This window comes from Pogona vitticeps, chromosome 6 (assembly GCF_051106095.1).
Source record: "Pogona vitticeps strain Pit_001003342236 chromosome 6, PviZW2.1, whole genome shotgun sequence".
Classification (NCBI taxonomy): domain Eukaryota; kingdom Metazoa; phylum Chordata; class Lepidosauria; order Squamata; family Agamidae; genus Pogona; species Pogona vitticeps.
In genome coordinates, this window is record NC_135788.1 from 43,298,467 (window position 1) to 43,319,742 (window position 21,276).

The window sequence follows — 21,276 nt, forward strand, 5'->3', positions numbered from 1 at the left end:
CTACACATTGAACCCTTCCCCCAGCAAGGTGGGTACTCAATTTACCAACCTCAGAAGGATGGAAGGCTGAGTCAACCTTGAGCCGGCTACCTGAGCTTGGGATCAAAAAAGCTTGTGAGCAGTCTCTTCACTGAAGTACTGCTTTTTGACCACTGTGCCACGAGGCTGCTAGTCACATGGATTTCCCATTTCATTTTTTTAAAATCATATATTTAAAATATAGAAAAAAGTGGAGAGTTTCACATTTGAGAGCTGAAAACACTAAAAAAAAGGGGGGGATGTTTTTTAAAAAACAAAATAAAAAGTCATATATAACACACATACACAGACCAAAATGGTTCGGGGTGGGGGGAATCTGGAAGTGATAGTCTGGTCTCTTCCATTTTATTTGGAATGGCTGCTATGGTTCGCATAGGGTCTGAACCAGAAAATCCCCCTCCCATCTTCTCTAATATTACAATAGCATGCATATCTGTTAGAGCAGTGGTCCCCAACCTTGGGCCTCCAGATGTTCTTGGACTACAACTCCCAGAAGCCTTCACCACCAACTCTGCTGGCCAGGATTTCTGGGAGTTGAAGTCCAAGAACATCTGGAGGCCCAAGGTTGGGGAACACTGTGTTAGAGCCATAGTTTCAGGGCTATGAATGTTAGACACATTAAATGGCCTTTGTTATCAAAGAGGCAGAAATATTGTCCTGAAGAAGCAAAACAAAAGTTTTTTTAAAAAAAATGTATTAATGAATTTTAATTTAAACATATCACCTTGCTTTCCTAACTAACTCATAGGTTTACATTTGATATAGTTTGAACTGAGAGCAATCTCAGAGATAGATTATAGGGCACCATGTCTGTGTCATCCTTCAGTTGGAGTGAGTACATCTTGCAACTCTACTTGCTTTCTGGGTGGTTTTTTTTTTTTTTTTTTTTTTTTTTTGGTCAATTGAAAAATGTATTTCAGTTATTGGTCACACCAAGCTGCATATGAAGTCATTGAGTTTATTCTGCACATATATCTACAGTTCAAAAGCCTCTGTGTAGGAGGATTTCTCGTTGCTATTTTGAAACCTCCCATTATATTCACCAAATGCCACTAAATGTGTTAAATAAATAGGTTCTTCGTAGTTGTCTCTGTGAATACACATAAATGGGTTATCCTGCGCCTGCGCAGGAATGTCCAGAAGATTCTAGAGCTTAAGAAAAAAGTCAGTTAGTTCCCCCCTGCGGGGTATATAAGCCCCGCCTCCTCCATCTTCCTTTCAGTTCCTCTTTTTCCGCCGTTCATATAGGACGTAGGAAGAGCAGAGCTATTGACCGTTAAGTACTTAGCTAGTTAGCTACCTTTTTCTCTTGCTTTATTATTTACTTTATCTTATTTTAACAGTTATTCGACAGAACTTGCTGATTTTAAGTTACTTCTTTTGTTCTGTCGTGTTTCCCCCCCGATCAACAATTCCCCCTTTTTCTTTTGTTTATGGCCCCTCGGGGCTTCAAACAGTGTGTCATCTGTTCTCAAAAAATCCCTTTATCAGACGGACATGATAAATGCTTGTTTTGTCTTGGAGAATCGCATCAAGATCAATCTTGCCTTGCTTGCAAAGGTTTTTCAAAGCAAGCAATTAAGCTGAGGCGCCAAAGATTCCGAGCTTTCCTTTACGAAAAGACTGTGTCTCCAAAAATGGAAAGCGCCTCCCTCACAGCACTGTCCCCTCCGCGTGCTGAGGCTTCTAAGCAGGACTCTTCAGCTGATCAACCGCTGCTTACCGTCTCTGGGCAGGTTAAGGCTAAGGACGCTTCCAAACCGCCAAAAGCCAAACTGCCTTCACACCCTGCAAAAAAGAAGGCTACTGATAAGCCCAAGAGAGCAAAGAAACCGGCTAAGTTACTTGCTGTACCTCCTCCCGCTCCTTCGATATTGCTCGAGGAGTCTTCGAGGGAAGCAGTTGGACTCTCTGATGCAGAGGTGCACATTCCTTTAGCCCAGACGGCTCAGGAACATATATGCATGTTACCAAACTCGGGCCGATTTGAGGCTGAGCCAGACGCCAGCCAGGCCATTGCCCATTCAAGCCCTCAATACTCAGGGTGGGCTGATACCAAGTCTCCATCTGAATGGGAGTCTTATCATGAAACTCCTAGGAAATGTACTGCGAAGCGCAAAAATATCGCTCTGTACCAGCCTCGGGATGGAGGCGATGGGTACTGTCTGCAAGAACTACCACAGTTTGGCCACTCTTTTTATGCTCCGTTCCAACCATGCCCGTACCCAGGCTACGCCTACCAGCCAGAGCCTCAGGCACAAGTACCGTGGCACCATACCGTGGCTTCCTCTATCCCGTGTCAGCCACATGCTCAACAGGAATTTTCTACGCCTCAAGCACCATCTCGTAAGAGGCAATTTCCCACGGTACCTACAGCACTTCCCAAGCGTGCTAAGTACAGTGCAGGACACTCTTTGGTTCGAGCCACAATGCTCTACTCTGGTCCTGATGCCCACAATACCGTGCCATTCTCCCAGTCCACCCAATCAGATGTGGAAATGGCTCCAGAAGATGCAGTACTGAGGTGTTCTCCTTCGATTGCCTCGCAGTCGTCTAATCCAGTGGTTCTTAACCTTGGGTTAGTCAGGTGTTTTTGAACTGCAACTCCCAGAAACCCCAGCCAGCACAGCTGGTGGTGAAGGCTTCTGGGAGTTGCAGTCCAAAAACACCTGAGTAACACAAGGTTAAGAACCACTGGTCTAATCCATCTATGGTGTCCACCAACTCTGATGCCCCTGACACTGCTGCCCAAGGCTCGTCATCTCAGCCCTTGTCAGAAGACTTTTCATCTTATGCACAGCTTATTATGCGGATGGCGAAAACCCTACAGCTTGATGCACAAATCCCTCAACAAGAACGGGACCTTGTCTTCCATGATATGGAGCAGGACAAAACCTCTCCTCCTAGCCTCAGTCTCATTCTTGCTCTGTTTGAGCTGGTAAAATCTTCTTGGGACAAACCTCCTACATTGGTACAGGTGCCACGCAAGCTTGAGCACCACTATAAGACTCACGGTTCAGACTCTGACTTTCTGGCCAAGCATCCTTCACCCAATTCTATTGTGGTCGAAACTACTCAGTACAAATCACGTACCAGATCATCAGTTACACCTGTTGACAAAGACGGAAAGAAATCGGACACTTTTGGTAAGAAGCTGTATTCGTTCGCCGCAATGCTGATTAAAATTGCTAACTACCAAGCCGCCATGGGCGCCTATCAGAAGCACTTGTGGGACAGGATAGTTCCAGTACTGCAATCACTACCTGACCCCGCAAAGGCAGAAGCCCTTAATGTTTATGAAGAGGCTAACACCCTTACCAGGCAACAGCGATTTGCTGCAAAACACACAGCTGACATCGCTTCTAAATCCATGCTGACTGCCATTGCTGTTAGACGCCACGCTTGGCTTAGAACAGCCAACATCCTTGAAGAGACCAAAACCAAGATCGAAGAATTTCCCTTGGATGCTGCGGGACTATTCAACTCTGAAACTGATGAGACTATGGACAATATCCATAAGATGAGAAAGACAGCGAAATCTTACGTACCATACCAGTCGTATAGATACCAAAAGTTTGCCTACAAAAAGCCACAGTACCAATCGTCTACTCAGTACCAGCCTCTCGGTACAGTAAGCAACAGTAGGACTGCACTTACCAAGTTCAGCAGCCTCCTACGCCACTGTTCAAGCAACAACGCTTTCGTAGCCCTAAGCAGTCCTTTCGCATGACTCAGCATAGGGGTAAGCAATTCTCATGAATCTACCTCCTATACAAGATTATCCCCATTCTTACCAGAATGGAAAAACATCACTACTGATAAGTGGGTCCTTAGTATCATTCAACATGGATATAGGATAGAATTGTTCCGTATCCCTCCACCAGATTCAATCAGGCCTACTCCCTTTTCCAAGCCGCTGCATTTGGAAATCTCATCCCTGTTATCTAAAGAGGCCATAATCCAAATTCCATCTGACAGTACCGATGGTTTTTTCTCACACTACTTTGCAGTCCCCAAGAATGATGGGGGCATAAGGCCCATCAAGGACTTAAGAGACCTCAACCAGTACATACTTCACAAGAAATTCCGTATGCTCACCCTTGACCCCATTCTTCCCCTCTTGTCTCAGGCAAACTGGTTCGTCACCATCAATCTGCAGGACACATATTTTCATATCTCCATCCACCCGTCTCATCAAAAATTCCTCCAGTTCCGGTTCCACCACAATACCTTCCAATTCACTGCCTTGCCATTCGGGCTTTCAACGGCCCCCAGGACATTCACAAAATGCATGGCACCAGTTGTCGCGTACCTAAGAACCCAAAGAATAAAAATCTTTCCTTACACCGATGACTGGCTTCTGGTGGCCCGATCCTATCGCGAAGCGCTCTCGGCCACAAGATCCACCCTGTCCACTCTAAAGAAATTAGGACTAATAATCAATGCAAAAAAATCCAATCTCATACGTTCTCAAGTAGTCTCCTACATAGGAGCAACCTTGGACTCTGTTCGCACAAAGGCCTTTCTTCCACCACAACGAATTCGAAAGATCAGAAAAGCTGTGAGCAAGCTCAGACCCCGCACTGTACTTACAGCGCACTACATCCAACACATTCTCAGATTGATGGCATCCACCACCGCGGTAGTACCGTATGCCAGACTCGAATGTAGACCCCTACAGTCTTGGTTCATCACTCAGTTTGATCCCGTGACAGACCAGCAGTCCAAGAGGTTGCAAATCCCCCCTCTCGTAGCGTGGCATCTCACCTGGTGGTCCAGGTCCAGCAACCTCTCACGGGGAAGATCGTTCCACTCCCCTTACCTGTCCATACAGGTTGTCACTGACGCCAACCCTTCAGGTTGGGGCGCGCACTGCCAGAACCTCTGTGCCCACAGTCTTTGGACCCCAACCCAAAGGACCTTGCACATCAATCAGCTAGAACTGACAGCTGTCATGAAGGCTTTACAATCCTTCCTCCCTCACATCCAGGGCCATGCTGTGCAACTGGTAACGGACATTACCACAGTAATACACTACATCAACAGGCAAGGTGGAACGCGATCAACGCGTCTCCTCCAGCTGACCATCAAGTTCTGGAATTGGTGTCACTCCCACGACGTTTTCTCACAGGCGATCCACATTGCTTCCAGGGACAACTCTCTAGCGGACCACTTGAGCAGGCTCCCTACCAGAATGCACGAGTGGACATTAGACCAGACGGTCTTTCTAGACATTTGCAAATGATAGGGACAGCCCACCTTGGACCTTTTTGTGTCCCATCTCAACACCAAATGTGCCCGATATTGTTCCAGAGTGGGCATGGACGCCCACTCCCTGGGAGACGCCTTCCTCATCCCATGGTCAGGGGAACTAACGTACCTGTTCCCCCCCAATACCGCTGCTTCTCAGGACTGTGACCAGGATAATGCGGTACAGTACAGACGCAATCCTCATCGCCTCTTGGTGGCCGAGGCAACCGTGGTTCGCTCACCTATCAGAAATAGCACAAGAAGTTTATCATCTACCTCAGATACCGTCCCTCCTGTCACAGGACAACGGGGCTCTCCTCCATCCCGATGTTCAGTCCCTTCGCCTGACGGCATGGAGAATAACCTCCGCTTCCCCGAGGTGCTAGACCATGCACGAAAGCCCTCTACCGCGTGCTTATACGAGGGCAAATGGAAAGCATTTACCAAGTTTGCCCAATCTAAAGGCATGATCACGGTACCAGCTTCTCTACGTACGGTACTTACCTTTTTGCTGCATCTCTTCAATATGGGTCTTGCTCACTCCACGCTTAAAGTTTACATTTCAGCGATTGTAGCACACTAACCTCCTCGTTCATACTCTGCGAGGTTTTTTTCTGACCCTACCCTTAAAAGATTTTTAAAAGGTCTCCAAAACATATGACCACCCTCCCAAACCATTGCACCCCAATGGTCCCTTCCGCTGGTTCTAGAGGCCATTACTAAACCTCCATTCGAACCAATGGCTACGTGCTCTGAGAAACTTCTTTCCTGGAAAACGGCATTCCTAGTAGCCATTACTTCAGCCAGACGAGCAAGCGAGATTGCTACCCTAAGGTCGGACCCTCCGTACCTACAGATGCACCCAGATAAGGTTAACTTATACATGGACATTTCCTTCCTCCCAAAAGTGGTGTCGGTATTCCATGTCAATCAGCCCATTGTGGTTCCAACCTTTTTCCCGTCTCCAACCACACCGCTGGAGCGCAAACTTCATTCTCTCGACGTTAGAAGGTCCCTTGCCTTCTACCTACACCGCACCAAGTCCATCCGACGCTCTCCGCGTCTCTTTTTATGTTGTCACGGACCACGCAAAGGTGCTCCTGCTTCTTCTCAATCAGTATCACGGTGGATTGTTCAGCTCATTCACCTGGCCTACCAGCTAGCCAAGAAACCTCTTCCAGAGGGCTTAAAGGCACATTCCACCAGAGCGGTTTCCACCATGACAGCCCTATTCAAAGGTGTCCAACTGCAGAACATTTGCAAAGCAGCCACCTGGGCTACCCCTCTGACGTTTGCCAGACACTACCGACTGGATGTCAGAGCCAAAAATGATGCGGCGTTTGGACGGGCGATACTGTCATCTATGATACCGTGACGGCCCTCTTGCCAGTGAGTACAGCTTGCTATTCACCTATTTGTGTGCATTCACAGAGACCACTACGAAGAAAGTTAGGTTACTTACCTGTAACTCTGGTTCTTCTAGTGGTACTCTGTGAATTCACACATCCCTCCCTTCCTCCCCTCTATCCGTCATGGTACCGTTATATGATACCATGCTTATCTAACTTACGGTAACGGCGGATTAGGGAACTGAAAGGAAGATGGAGGAGGCAGGGCTTATATACCCCGCGGGGGGGGGAGCTAATTGACTCTTTTTTCTTAAGCTCTAGAATCTTCCGGATGTTCCTGCGCAGACACAGGATAGCCCATTTGTGTGAATTCACAGAGTACCACTAGAAGAACCAAATTTACAGGTAAGTAACCTAACTTTTCCTCCTTTTCAGTTTTACAATGGTTGCTGTCAGAACACACACACAGAGAGAGAACATAACTGTTAAATCAGCACTGGTTATAAATGCTAGAATTGCTTATGGTGAAATGGTCATCTGGTGATCTCGCTGGGTTCACTGATCTCAATTTACTGCACCACTGGAAATGATTTTGAGCAGCTTCTGACACAGTGCAGTAGATCAAGACATGTGTCCATAGCAGAGTGCTTAGACAAGGGCTAGATATGTGCCCCAGACACATATCTGGACATGGCTGACCACAATCCTGCTTCTCTGAACGTATAAATTTAAAATGTGTCTATAAAAATAATTTTTAAGTTGTATAAGTAGAAGTACAGTGAAAGTTCATTTGGATATCTAGTGTATAGGACTATATTATTTTGAAGGGAAATCAGCTCGCATATTCAGTTGTCTGTTGATCATGTTGTACACTGTTGATCTTTTATAACCAACCAGTACTGTGGACTCTACAGTATGCCAAGAATATGACCTTGTTTTGCTGCCTGTATCAGTAGAAATACTGATTCACAGAAAGGCAAACATGATATACAAAGTTAAATGGGTCTTTCAGGGGGTCTCCTAAAAGTTAGCGTTTTATAGAGCAGAAGGATCTTAATTAAATGGATCCCACAATTGATCCAGGCTGGTAACTGATGTTATAACTTGTCAGTTCTCACCCTGTGCAGCACAATTAATTAAACACAAACATCTAGATCTTCACTGTGTATGCAAAGGCCTGTGGGTCATAGTTTAATCTTTGGCATGAGAATGAATGACCTTTTAAAATCATAATTTCTGAGCATAATTTTGATCCCTCCTATCATTTCTTTGCTTCCTTGCATATTGCATAATTCTAAAATTTAGATTTTCAACAGCTTCCAATAGCAAGTGTAATATCTATTATCTTCTGCCTTTTTTGTAACACAGTCGAAGCTGGCACATTAGTTTGTTGCACCAAAAATAACAAATACTCTCCTGGAGGATGTTGGAAGCTGCTACCTGAAAATGTTGAACTCTAGTTTTCCCTGGTGCCAGGTAGCCTGGCCACAGGTCAGGGATGATGGGAGTTGGAATCCATATCAAAACCGAGGGAAAGGCATAGGTTCCTCATTCCTATAATGGCATAAGTGGTTACCCTGAGTCAAATTCACTTGCAGTGGCTGTGGCTTCCTTTAGGGAGTCAATCCACCTCATATTTGGTCTGCATCTTTTCCTGCTGTTTTCAACCTTAGCTAGCATTGCTTCCTTTTCTAGAGCATCTTGCCTTCTCATGATGTGCCCAAAGAAGGTCAGCCTCAGTTTCACCGTGTTTGCCTCCAGATGGTAAGTTCAGACATGATTTGCTTTAGGACCCACATGTGTGTCTTTCTGGCAATCCGGGGTATCTGCAAAGCTCTCCTCCAGCACCATCTTTACATTCCATGATCTTTTCTAATTTCTGCATTGCTGCCTTTCAATACCCGATCTTCTGACCTCTTCACAACAGTCTCCGTTTAGACTGATGACTGAGTCAAGGTGTACAAGAACTTTAACAATTTCAATTTCTTCATTGTCAACATGGATTCCAATTCATACAGATACCAGTATAGAAGAAAGATTGTCTGAACAAATCAGGCCCTTGGAGTATAAGGATTTTTGGTTTTGTCTCAACCAGTGTGTTGTACTGTGTGTTCCCTGCTGAAAGTAACAAGTGTTGTGAGTAAGAAGAGGATGTGTCTGTAGAGAGTTTTTAAAGTCTTTGAAGAATGTGCAAATATGAAGTTGCCTGTTGCTTAGCCTTGCACCGTCATATGCTTAAAAACAAGAAACAAGGACAGGTGGCCAAAACAACAGCCAGGTCATGTCAGTTTTAAATAGTTCAGTGAATGCTTGGAGGCTTGTGCAATCTTATCTTGTCTAAACGTGACTAATAAACAGGAAAAGTTGTTTGATGCAGTGCTGCTTCATTTATATTTAAACTGGTAATACTTGCAGAATGTTGACTGTTTTCTGCAATTAAAAATATTATTGAGATGATGTCAAAATTACTTCATTTTAACTCATGTGAAATGTTGAACTACACACCAAATACCATGAACATGTGAACTGCGAAACAACTCATACTAGTTCAGGGTTAATAATTCGGGAGTGCAGAATGGAAATACTGTAATATCTGGAGGGGAAAGCAGCTACATAAATGGTTTGGGAAAGTGTCATTCTTTAGTAAGAAATACTGTGCTTAATTAATTCTTGTTCTTGGGAGGTCAGCCTGGGGCACTCATTATTGTCTTAATTGGTGGTATAAATCCTGAGGCCCTGGAGGAAGAAAAACGAAGAGTAGTTAACAGTGGACTGGCCTTTTGGTAAGTGTGAGCTGGTAGAAGTACAATTGGAGATTGTGACAGTTTATGAGTTCAGTGGGTTAGAGGTCTGGCCCTACCTAAATTAGGTTAGAGAGCACTGAATATATTTTTTTAAAAGAGTGATAACTCATTCTTGTATTTGGCATTCAATGGTGCAAAAAACCCTCGTTTCTCTCTCAAATGAGAAGACCTTTTTGCTCCAGTCTCATTTCATAGTACCAAATTATTTTCACTAGAATATCCATCTAGATCTGCCAAATAGGGTAAAATAATTTTGCAGCTTCTTTAAACAGGTCTGCATGTTTTTCTAATTTTGCTATTACTTCATTTTATTTTATTTTTAAAAGAACCAGTAAATGTATTAAGATTACCATCATCACTACTTGTCACAGACAAGTTTTTAGATTTTTTAGCAATCTCTTCTAAAATGTTGGCTTAACTTTAGCTATTTCAGGCATTCCTGTTTTGTTGTGGAAAAATCTTGGATACATTTTTAGTCATACCAGTCTCTGTTTAATTGTATCGTTGTTATGTGGAGTCAAGCTGGAACCAACTTCTCAAACCCCTAATGGGCCTGTCATTATAATTGTACAACTTTTATTTGTACAAATAGACAGGGACTTTCTCAGCTTGCATAATAATATATCCAGTGCCTTTGTGTGCAAGTGTTTCTTGCTGTTCACATTTTGCGGGGTTTCAAATCAAATACATGTGTATCAGCAACATCATGATCCATTATAACTGGACCAATCGAGTTTTTTGCTCTTGCCAGCATTGAGTTGGATTTAGGACCATGTATTTACGCGTTGTTGTTTTTTTGTTTGTTTGTTTTTTGCCTGACATTATTCTATTTCATTTCTGCTCATGCCTGCACTTGTTTTAGGGATGTGAAAATCATCCACTCTTAATTTGTTTATGTTTCTCCAAATCCCACCTGTATTTATTTGAATCCTTGCTCCGTTTCAAGTTAGAAACGGACCAGATGGGCGGGATATAAATCAAATAAATCAAATAAAATAATAAATTAGAAGAGATTGCATTTTTTTGTATTAAAATTGTTATACATTTTTGTTAATCTTTCTGGACTATGCGTTTATTCATGCATTTCACATAATTTGTAAAATTTCAGTGTTAGCTAAAGCAGCCATTCTCAACCTTTTCGGCCATAAACACAACATGAAAGAAATATAGACCAAATCAGGATGGTGTAAATTAATTTTATAAGGTGGTATGTGAAGAATTATTTCCAGTAGGTGGCCCTCTTCAAATGGGCTAGGGCCCTACAGAAGGCCATATACATATAGCACCCCATTGAGAACGGCTGAACTAAAGCTTTAGTTACAGATTTCCATATTTTTGCATAAAATTGTGTACAAAATACATGTTTTTGCATATTATTCCAGTCACACTTATTTTAGCTATTTCACATTGGAAAACACCCAGTAAGCCTCACAAGCCTGCATTCTAGAGGCAAGGTGTATTTTTTATTTTAACAAATCTCAAGAGCACAAAAGTGCTATTTTGTTGAGATTATCAAATCCAGTGGAATTCTCCTTGTCTCTAGTTTTGTTTATTTTTAATTATGAGCTGCCTTATTGGATCCATTTTGGACCAAATGGCAAGATATTTCAGAAAACGAAAGTACAGAGTGTTATGACAAAAGCCTCTACAAAAATATGTTAGCAATGAGTGGCCCCAGGGACTGATTACTGCAGATAGAGTTAGTGATAGAAATTGGTTTCAGCAGTGCTGACTAGAAAAATGAAGACAAAATCAGAATTCTTGGAGCTTTAAGAAAGGAGAAAGCTATCTTTGCAGTTAACTAGTATTCCAGTATAATCAGAAGGCCAAAGGACATAATAACTATGGAAAATCTTCCCCTCCCTCCCTCCTCTTTCTTTCTTTCTTTCTTTCTTTCTTTCTTTCTTTCTTTCTTTCTTTCTTTCTTTCTTTCTTTCTTTCTTTCTTTCTTTCTTTCTTTCTTTCTTTCTTTCTTTCTTTCTTTCTTTCTTTGTGAGAGCACAATAAACTATATAACAGTCACAGTTTTTCTGACTAGCAATGGAAGGCTATGCTATAGAAGTTCTACTTTCTGTGCTACTCTTAAAGGGACAAGGGCCGTTTCAGTAACTAACAATCTTAATCTTCTCTGAAGAGACACATATAGTATTTTCTTGAGTAAGTATTAGCCCATCTGAATTTAGACAGAGCTTTGTCATAATCTGCCTTCAGCTTTACTAATTGTCCTGTATCTTGAAGTAGGCCACCTTGATCTCAGTTAATTTTATATAAGCACAGCACTTGGAAAATGAACATGTGTATAGAGCTGTGAGAGTGTTTTGTCCTAATAGGGCATATTATGTGCATTATAGACATTTGCATTGTAAATACAGAAAAAGGCAATATTTGTAGTTGTCTCTTTAGAAAAATGGATGCTCATAACAAATGCAACCTTGCTGCATAGCAGAGATCTGAATTGGACTCTAGCCACTTCCTCTCTCCCATGCATTCTATGCAGGTGATGTGCAAGTCAACATTCCAACTCAAAGTTTATTTAGCCGTCTTTGTGAACAAGGTGAATCACGCTCAATGAATTTAAAAACAAAGAGATTATTGTGGACCACCTTGAGTCCCTATATGGGGGAAAGGTGGTGTAGAAATGAAAAAAAAATACATAATATCATGCCAGCAAAGCTGGTTTCCCCCTCCACCTTTGAGGTACAAAATGGTCATTACTATGAATTTTAAATTATATGGATTGTCGAAGCCCTACATATGTACAAAGAGAAGGAATGGTGTGATTTTTGTGTAGAATTATTCAGCATTTTAATAGGGTTTGTTACCAAGGTGATACATTCCATAGGATTTGCTTTGGTTTAAAATACCCTTGAATTTTGAGCAAGGGGACTTTTGGCTTAGTATCATAGAGGATGCAATGCACACAATGACTTCCTTTGTACCCAGATGGCATTCTGGACTCCTTTGTGACACTGGTTATTAAATCTGTTCAGATCTTCTTTAAGCAACCTGTCTCTGAACTAAACTCTTTCATGTTTGACATAGTAATAGACAAGCATTACAAAAGTAAATAGCAACAAGATTGTCCCCTTCCGCCAGGCTTTCTGGCACTGTGTTAAAGTAACATTGTCCAAATGGATAACTTCGGCTTTAAATAATAGACCTAGTAACTGGCTTTATTTGCTCCCTGGGTACATGTGGTTTCACATAGCATTCTCCGCTTCCAGTGGGGCAGATAAGGTATCAACACAATTAAAAGTGAAAAATAATCTGTCTGCTTTTGCCAGTGTTGAATGCTCAGAGAACACACACTGATACAATAGATTCTGAATAATTTATACAAGGCGTATTTTTCTCCCTCCTTGCAATCTGTAAATGAGAACACCTAATGCGACATGGCCAGGATGATACTCTATCCATCTCCTGTTAAGATAAGAAGATGCTGTGAGGGGAAAGGGAGGCAAGAAGGAGGAGCATGCATTTCAGTATATTGTAATTTTGAACTGCAGGGAACAATTCAAGGAAGGACGGACATTAAACACAGTACCTGGCCTGAAAGGTTTGCATTTCTAAATGGTTTGGTTCTGTTTAGTTTAAAGCAAAGTAGGCATTTCAAAATAATTACATCAGTACAGGTTCTGTACTGCATTTTTTTTTCTTCATTTGCAGCATTAAAACCAAGGCATCTGTTTTTCTGTTGCACTTGTGAGTCCATGTGGCCTGCTTGTAAGAAAGTGCTCCGCACAGTCTTTGCCTCTTCTGCAGGCCATATTCCAGACTGCGAACAGAAGATGTGCAATTTTGAACCTACTGCTCTCTGAGTATGTCATATTTTGCATGGCAGGGATAATATCCTTCCTGCTTACTTTTGTCACTGACTCTCCCCTGTTCCCTATCACAGAGGATTTATGCGGGTGCTGTAGCGCCCATTAACACTAATGAGAATTGTTCATGTAAATTCCTTATGCCTCTCAGGCATAATACATCCCTTATAAGAGTACTCAACACTAATAAATAGAGGGAAATATGGGCAAATGGATTTGTTAGAAAAATAACTGATGGGGCTTTATACCCCGCTGGCTATTAATTTAATGACATTATATCATTACTGTTATTGTTATTACAGATAATAAATCATAGGTTTCTGTCATAGCGTATGCGTAGTTTTCTTGGAGAAGAATGCTAGATATACAAGCCAAGATTGCATCCAGTCGTATTATACCAGTACATTGCACAAAATCCGGACCTGTCCCTTGCTTTCATTCTAGGGCAGAATGAGGCATCTGCCTCAGATGACAAGTGTTGGGGGCAAGGGATAGGCAAAGCCGTCTGTGCCGTGTAGCATGCCTTTTGACCTCTGCAAAATATTCTGGTGCCCTCTGGTGCACTGGAGGATGCTGTCACATTACCAGTGCTGGATTCTGTAGCTAGTCTGCTGTCTGTTCATGGAATGGAGTGAGGCACCATCTTGTCTTCACTGCCTCAGCCTCCTTTCCTGCTTTGTGATTAACTGTTAGGGATGAAGTGCATTCTTGAGCCTTTCCATGTCTCAACACCAGCCACCATGGCTTTACATGGCAAAGGAAATCTTCTTTTCTCTCCCTCAGCAAGATGATGCTGTGATGCCATCCACAAAATCACTCCCCAGACTACTGGCACAGCATCAGCCAGGACAGGGTGAGACAAAATGCAGCCACCTTTACAGAAATTCAAAAAATAAAAATAAATAAAAATCTCCAGTTTATGAATGTGAGACACTGTGTTTCTGTATCCACAGTTAAACATCCGGAAATGGCCCAGTATTGCTGCACAATATCATGCCCATGTTGCTACACAATATCATGCCCATGTTGCCAACAGGAAAAAGGATGCCAAGCTTTGCCTAGCAAAGGGCAGCCTAAATGTTGATAACACCAATGACAGCAGTCACTACTATTCATAAAGAGACACCAAGCAAGGGAAAAGAATGATAGTGAACACAAGAGGGTATTCAGTACACTGTAGACCAACAACACTCCTTTTTTCATCAGTTAAGCACTTCTCACCCGAACACAAAGCAATAGTCAGGGCCGTTTTTCAACAAATGTGAATGGTTGGACAAGTGGGATGGTAGGACAGTAGGAATATAAGAAAGACCAAACATGAGACAAATTGTCTCAATAAACTGTTCCTGGAAAAGGCAATTTTGCTAGGAACAGGGGAGGGCAGTAAGAAGAGAGAACAACCAAACATAAAACGTTGTTGGTTTGCAATATCTGAGCAGAGCGGTTTATGATGGGACATTTGGGAGCTCATTAACTCATATAGTTATCACACATCAGACGTAACTTGATGGCATGTAACAGCTTTGGAGTTTTTTCCTTCTTTATTACCAGACAATTGTATAGTGACAAGACAAGTGGAACAGTTGAAACTCTGACAAGATATAGGCATCAAAACTCTGCTAACATTGAGTAAGACAGTAATTTCACAGCTTAAACAAATGAACTTCTGACTATTTCTTCCTTATTATTCATTAAAATATCCTTTAAAATATTTTTTACAGCCAGAGGATTCCTTTGTAGTGCCTGTTTGGCCAGGAAGGAGTTGAAAAGTTCTCCTCCTGAAAATCACCTAATTGGGTCTTGACTGATAGGGTCAACATCAGACCTGAAGTTGATTTCCTCCATGCCAGGAGCTTGGTTTCAGAAATGTTTACTGAAAACACTCAGTGCTGGGACAAACACAACTGCTCTATGCTCTTCTAATGCAGAAATATTTACAAAATTGTATGCTAGTTCCCTGGAGATACATGGGAAAATCCCTTTCTGGAGGAATTTTACTCCATTACCTTCTTTAAAATAAGCCTGTTATTTTTACTCTTTTTAAAAAATCTGTCTTTTGACTCTGTCTCTGTGACCTATCATTGCCCCACAGCCTTTGCTTCAGAGAGTTGCAACAATGTATCTAATTTGTAACCCTATTGCTGGTAAGGCTGTATAACAAAGTCAGTTTTCCCATTTTGAAAGGCCTTTTTTGAGAATCAATATTTCAGTCCCTGCAGCCTGAATTCTTTTTTTTTTTTAAAGAAGGTGCGGTCAACTGTTATCTTTCAAGATAAGCAAGATTGGCATTTTCAATTTATTTGATATGTTTAAATGTGAGGACATTTAGGGTTGCTTGTTTCTGCACAGACGGGCTGGTAAAACAGTTTCACATTTAAAAACTCAAACTTCCCCAAATTTGCCACAAATCAAGAATACAGTGGTGCCTCGCAAGATGAATTTAATTCATTCCACAGTTAATGTCGTCTTGCGAAATATTTGTCTTGCGAAACACGTTTTCCCATAGGAATGCATTGAAATCTAATTAATGTGTTCCTATGGGCAAAAAAAGTCAGAACAAAGTCAAATTTGGTTTACAAAGGGTTTATTGAGTGCTTTTTAAAGCCATACGTATTGTGCAGATGATTTCAAAAATTTCAATCAAAAAACTTGAACTTTTAAAACATCATAGAAAAACATCTGTATTCATTCCATTTGTATGTAGCTCTCTTAAAGTATGTGTTGTGAATTAGACTTTTGTGTAGAGAGAACACATAGGAAATGAAAACTGGATTTAAAAAATCCTAAAATTATGATGTGTAAGGAAAAAAAATGCATGGCCCACCAATAGATTGATCCAGCCAAGCCAAGAGGTAGTGCTAGAAGCAGTGGGAGGCTGCCACTTCATTAGTGTTCAGTTAAGGTTCAACAGCTAATCCAGCTGGATTCCAAATGTGCTAGAATGGGTGTATGGATGATCTCATTTTTTCCTCTTGGGCCAGTGTCGGATTCAATGCAGATAGACTGTGTGTATGTGTTTGTTTTTGTGTTTGTGTGTGTTTTGAGATGATTTAACAAGTATTCTCCCTCTCAGAAAAACCTACATTTTGTACGGTGCATTTTTTTTTCTTTTTAATGAGCCAGGGCTATATTTTTTTGTAGTTTGTGTGGCTGACAGTTGCTCATATCAGGAGACTTTCAGTGTTCAGCTTCTCTAAACTCTAGGATCAGAAACAACATAATTTTATAATTATCTATTAAATGGCATGTAAACAGAAGCAAACCTCATCAACAGAAACTGAAGCTTAGCATTGGATGGGGTATTAATATACCATTCCATATACAGCTGATGGATACTTACGCCTCCCTGTTCTCTGTGGGTACCAATTCAAGCTCTTCTTGTAAATGAGAAGAGTCTTCTCGTATTCCTTCTTGTAATTAAACCTTTGGGTTAAAAGGATTGCCTAGATCTCGTACCCAAACAGGACAACTGTCAAACAGGTGACCTATAAATGCAAGTCAAATGGCTAGAGTATCATTTCTTGTCATGATTATATTGTGGGTTTTGTTTCCCTTGTTCTAAGGATTGAGCAGCTTATTATTTTTTTAAAAAACGCATCATTGATTTGGTTTCCTATCATACCAAGAGAAACAAAGAGACCTTTGCACAAGTTGAAGAGATATCCATGCATACTAGGTGGCAGGCTGCGATTCCAGCTAATAATTTAGTTCACCACCTCTAGCCACCCCACTGAGGGGTGGCCCTGATAATTGTTTCCAGAAGCCCTTCCAGTTCTTGAGACCATCCTTCCAGGACAGCAGTGGCCTGGAGAGGCAAGTGGGCAAGAAAACATGACAGCAAGAGCAGGCTGCTCTCTATGACTGTTTGGATTTGAGCCATGGTGTCTATTCAGGATGACTTCCCAGGAATGACCTAAGACATTTTGCTTCATGAGACCATAAATAAGATGGCACACTTTTCCACGTATAGAAGCCAGTCTTCTTAAATAGTATGCCCCACCATATGTGATGGCAGCAGCTTGCTTTAAGGGGTTCATGGCAGGCAATATGGCACACAAAAGTTCTGTTCTCCAGCACTTTGGCTCCCCCCCTCCACATCTGCTGCCCAAAGCATCCTCTCCACTATGTCTAATGGAAGGCCCTTGGAGAATAATGAACAAAAAAGTACTTCTTAACATGATTTCTAATTTTAAATAATGTGACAAAGCACATTTCTGTGTTTTCCTTAGTGTAGATTTATTTATTTATTTATTTATTTATTTATTTATTTATTTATTTATTTATTTATTTCTTTCTTTCTTTCTTTCTTTCTTTCTTTCTTTCTTTCTTTCTTTCTTTCTTTCTTTCTTTCTTTAATTTATATGCCACCTGATAAGTGAATGCACACCACTTTGGCTTATATACAAACAAGCAAAATCCCACAACAACAACAACCACTCACTTCATTTTCAAAATAACATAATCAAAATAGTGCGATAACTGATGTGGGTGCAGTCAACTATAGAAAACCTGAAGTTCACACTTTAAAATTAACATAATTTCAGGTATGATGTTCATATATAACTGTATCTTGAAAGCAATATTGGGAGGAATGGAGCCTGACGCACCTCAACTGGACGTTTGTTCCACGAAGTGGGGGCTATTACCAAGAAAACCCAACTCCTTTATTACGTACCTTTCTGGCCTCCTTTTATGTAGCACATTGAGAGGATTGAGAGGAGCATGTGACAAACGGGAAGATGTTTTGGAGAAGTGTTCTGACAAGTATCAAGGTCCTAACCATAAGGCTTTGAAGGTCATAACCAGCACCTTGAATTGAGCATGGAAACTAACAGGGAGACAATGTAGATTTACATTTATGAAGAACTGAAAGCAACCATTCCATGGATTATTTACATTGGGATCAAATCTCATCCCTTTCTGCTTTCACAAATATTTAGGGCTGGTTTTATACTGGTTGTACTGAATTCTGGACTCACTAGAATAGATTATGCTAACAATCATCAAGGAGTCACAGTGATTATAATATATCTGCTATGATTCAGCCTGAGCCAAACTCAGGAACTGAATCTTTAGATGTGAGAGGAAATAGAGGATTTGTGTTTGGCTGCATTATTGTAATGCATCCCTGCATTTGGTTTGGCAAGAGTATTCTGCTTTAATTTAAAAGACTGAGAAGGGACTGGTATGTTTACAGAGTTTATTGTTGAATCTAGAATTAGATCTTGAAGGGAGTGGAAGATGTGGATATTCTAATATTCTGATACTCAATGTTTGTGTTATCCCTATAGCATTTTCCCCTTGAGAGTTGGCAAGTCATTTCCCATTGCTATGAAGGAGAGTTCTTGCACTGGCAAGAATAGTTTTTTGCACAACTGTGCATAAATTATATAAAACTATAAGAGCTGCTGGATTGTTCCATGGACTTTTAAAAATCAGAAGCATTGGTTGAGTTGCTTCTGTCTCTTTTAGTAACCAGCCATTTATTCTGTGCTTAATCTATTTGTGTGCTTTATTTCTCAAACACTAGTTTTGTGCAGACTGCTGCACAATTTGTGCAAATTGCAGAACCTATGACAGAAACAAAAGTGCTCCTTTTCTAACACAAGAAGTGAAGAATCTCTCAACTTTATCACCTCATTGAGGAATCTCATCATGTTGAGACAAACTAAATTTTCAAGAACAGGAAATGTAGCTAGCATTATTGCTCACTTTTCTGTCTTAATTGGATGACTTTTTCCTGTTTTACACATTCTTTCATATAGCATGGTGGCGGGAAAGTGGAGGCTAAATATGAATGAATGACTAGTCATATAACAATGAAGTACAGTATAGTCTTTGTCCTTGCTGTACATCTATATAGATAAATATATGAACCAAAACTTTGTCCTTCACTTTTTGAATGCTCAGTCTGTGTCCTGGGTGCCTTTGCTCAACTAGTACGTTATATTTATTTTTGATTGACCAATATTTCCTGTTACAAAGAAGTGACATGAGAAGTTGAATATTTCATAAAGGCTTGAAGGTTATCAAATTTGGTCACAGTGTTGCAGTTGCTTTCAGTCAGTTCACAGAATGATAGGCAATGTAATTAAATGTTTCATTTCATTCTCTCTTTCTCTCTCTCTTTCTGCTTGATTGCAGGGTTTTTTCCGCAGAAGCATTCAGAAGAACATGGTTTATACATGTCATCGAGATAAGAACTGTGTTATTAATAAAGTCACTAGGAATCGCTGCCAGTATTGCAGACTACAAAAGTGCTTTGAAGTGGGAATGTCCAAAGAATGTGAGTTGACTGTAGAAGTTGTCTCATTGCTTTATTTATCTATTCAGGTTGGGATGATGGTCATGAAGATGCTGTTACCTAATAAGACATATTGGGGTCACAAATAGCAATGGGCAAATCTGTCTCTCTCTTCCTTTCTATGACATTTTCTAAAGTTAATTCTGTTTCATTTTTATATCAACTTTCATTTCTTTAAGTCTGTGTGAGATTTATGCAAAATTAAGTTTCCCCTTATACATATCATTTGGGTGCATTCCCCTAATACGGGGTGGACAATTAATTTCTATAGGCGGCCACGTGAAAAATCTGAATTGTGTTTGGGGGCCTGTCCTCTGTTCCCCTGCGGTCTTCCTCGCTGACTGTCGTCTATCTCACGCCTGCATCATCATGTCGTCTCTCACGGGTTTTGCTTACTGCTGTGTTGGGTGACTGGAACCGGAGCTCCGGCTCACTCAGCGGCGACGGATGGGCCGGACAGGAGCGACGACCGGCAGGCCAGACAGGAGCGGCTCACAGGCCGTATGTGGCTTGCGGGCCACACTTTGTCCAGGTTTGCCCTAATATATGCATTTTTGCAAAACATTTCCCCTAATGTATGCATTTTTATATGTAAATTCCCCTAGTTAGACACATTTGTATTCACTGAAAAGTGGAAAAAACCCAGCATGGTAGTATTCCAGTTTGTCTCTTTGTTTAGGAAGTGCAGTATAGTTTATATTAAAATGTGAGCAGGACTAAGAAAGGTTATTTTTTTTTTGCATTGTGACTGCCAGGCTTCCCTAGAGGTGAAATTGGTCAGATGATTCTATAAGTTGTGCTCCAGAAACAACTTTTACAAGCTCTGGATGACAAAAAACAAAATTCACTTCCATCCTTGATCAGAAATTACTTTGGAATCTATATTGTAACAATATTTTAATTTTTTTAAAATGTTTTTTTTTTAAACATCACATATAGGTGGTATGTTGAATTCCTGTAGGCTAGACAGCTACTTTATTCCCCATCAAATCAGCAGGCTAAGATAAAACTAGAGTTAGTATGGATTTCACAGCCCTCAACTTGATAAAGTTGTCCGCGTGCCCTGAGTGTTTCTATTCAGGATTCCATCACAGTTCCTCTAGAGTAAACTGTTCCATTGAGAATCTTTAAAAAGGAGGGGGGAAAAGCAAACAGTAAGGGAATCTGCTTGTGGCTTGTAGAGACACTTGAATAGGGATGTTAGTATCACCAAAACAACATTCTGTATTCTGCAGTCTATCTGATGGCTGGGCTATGGGGAAAAGCAGCCGGGGCTCCTGTGGTTATCCATCTCTGTGTGATGGCATTCTGCAGTATTTTGCTGCTAGTCCTTCTTATGCAATATACTTGTTGTCCCATGTTTGCACAGTGTCAGCTGTGAATCCCAGAGAAAGTTTTCCTAAGGTCAGGTTTGCCTTCCTTACCTTCATTGGATCAGTCACAGAACATTTAATTTTTTAAAAATCATACTTTCATTTTGCTTTTGAATGAATTCTGTTAGGTCTCTACTTCTTTGCTGACCATAAGTGGCAAACTGCAGTGAGCATTAGAAGACCAATATAAGGATCAGTTTCTTTCGTTACTGAAAATTCTTTAGTTCAGTGCTGTAAATACTGGTATAAAAGCAAAATAGATTGTGAATTGGCTATTTTGCAAGCATAAGAAGTACCAGGAATCTGAAAAGCAAAATCCCAAGTACCATAATTTTA

General features: G+C 41.0%; 1 protein-coding gene across 13 annotated transcripts in view; it reads left to right on the top strand.

The window, feature by feature from the left end:
* RARB (retinoic acid receptor beta) overlaps positions 1–21,276 on the top strand; it is a 444,828-nt gene that overhangs the window by 365,499 nt on the left and 58,053 nt on the right. For 9 of the 13 annotated variants that reach the window (XM_078377299.1, XM_078377293.1, XM_078377291.1 and 6 more), the window contains 2 exons: positions 8,334–8,402; positions 19,408–19,549. In XM_078377299.1, the coding sequence (XP_078233425.1) occupies positions 8,334–8,402; positions 19,408–19,549 (211 nt within the window). The remainder of the gene's footprint in view (positions 1–8,333; positions 8,403–19,407; positions 19,550–21,276) is intronic. The other 4 variants (XM_073003413.2, XM_073003412.2, XM_073003420.2 and 1 more) reach the window with 1 other exon arrangement.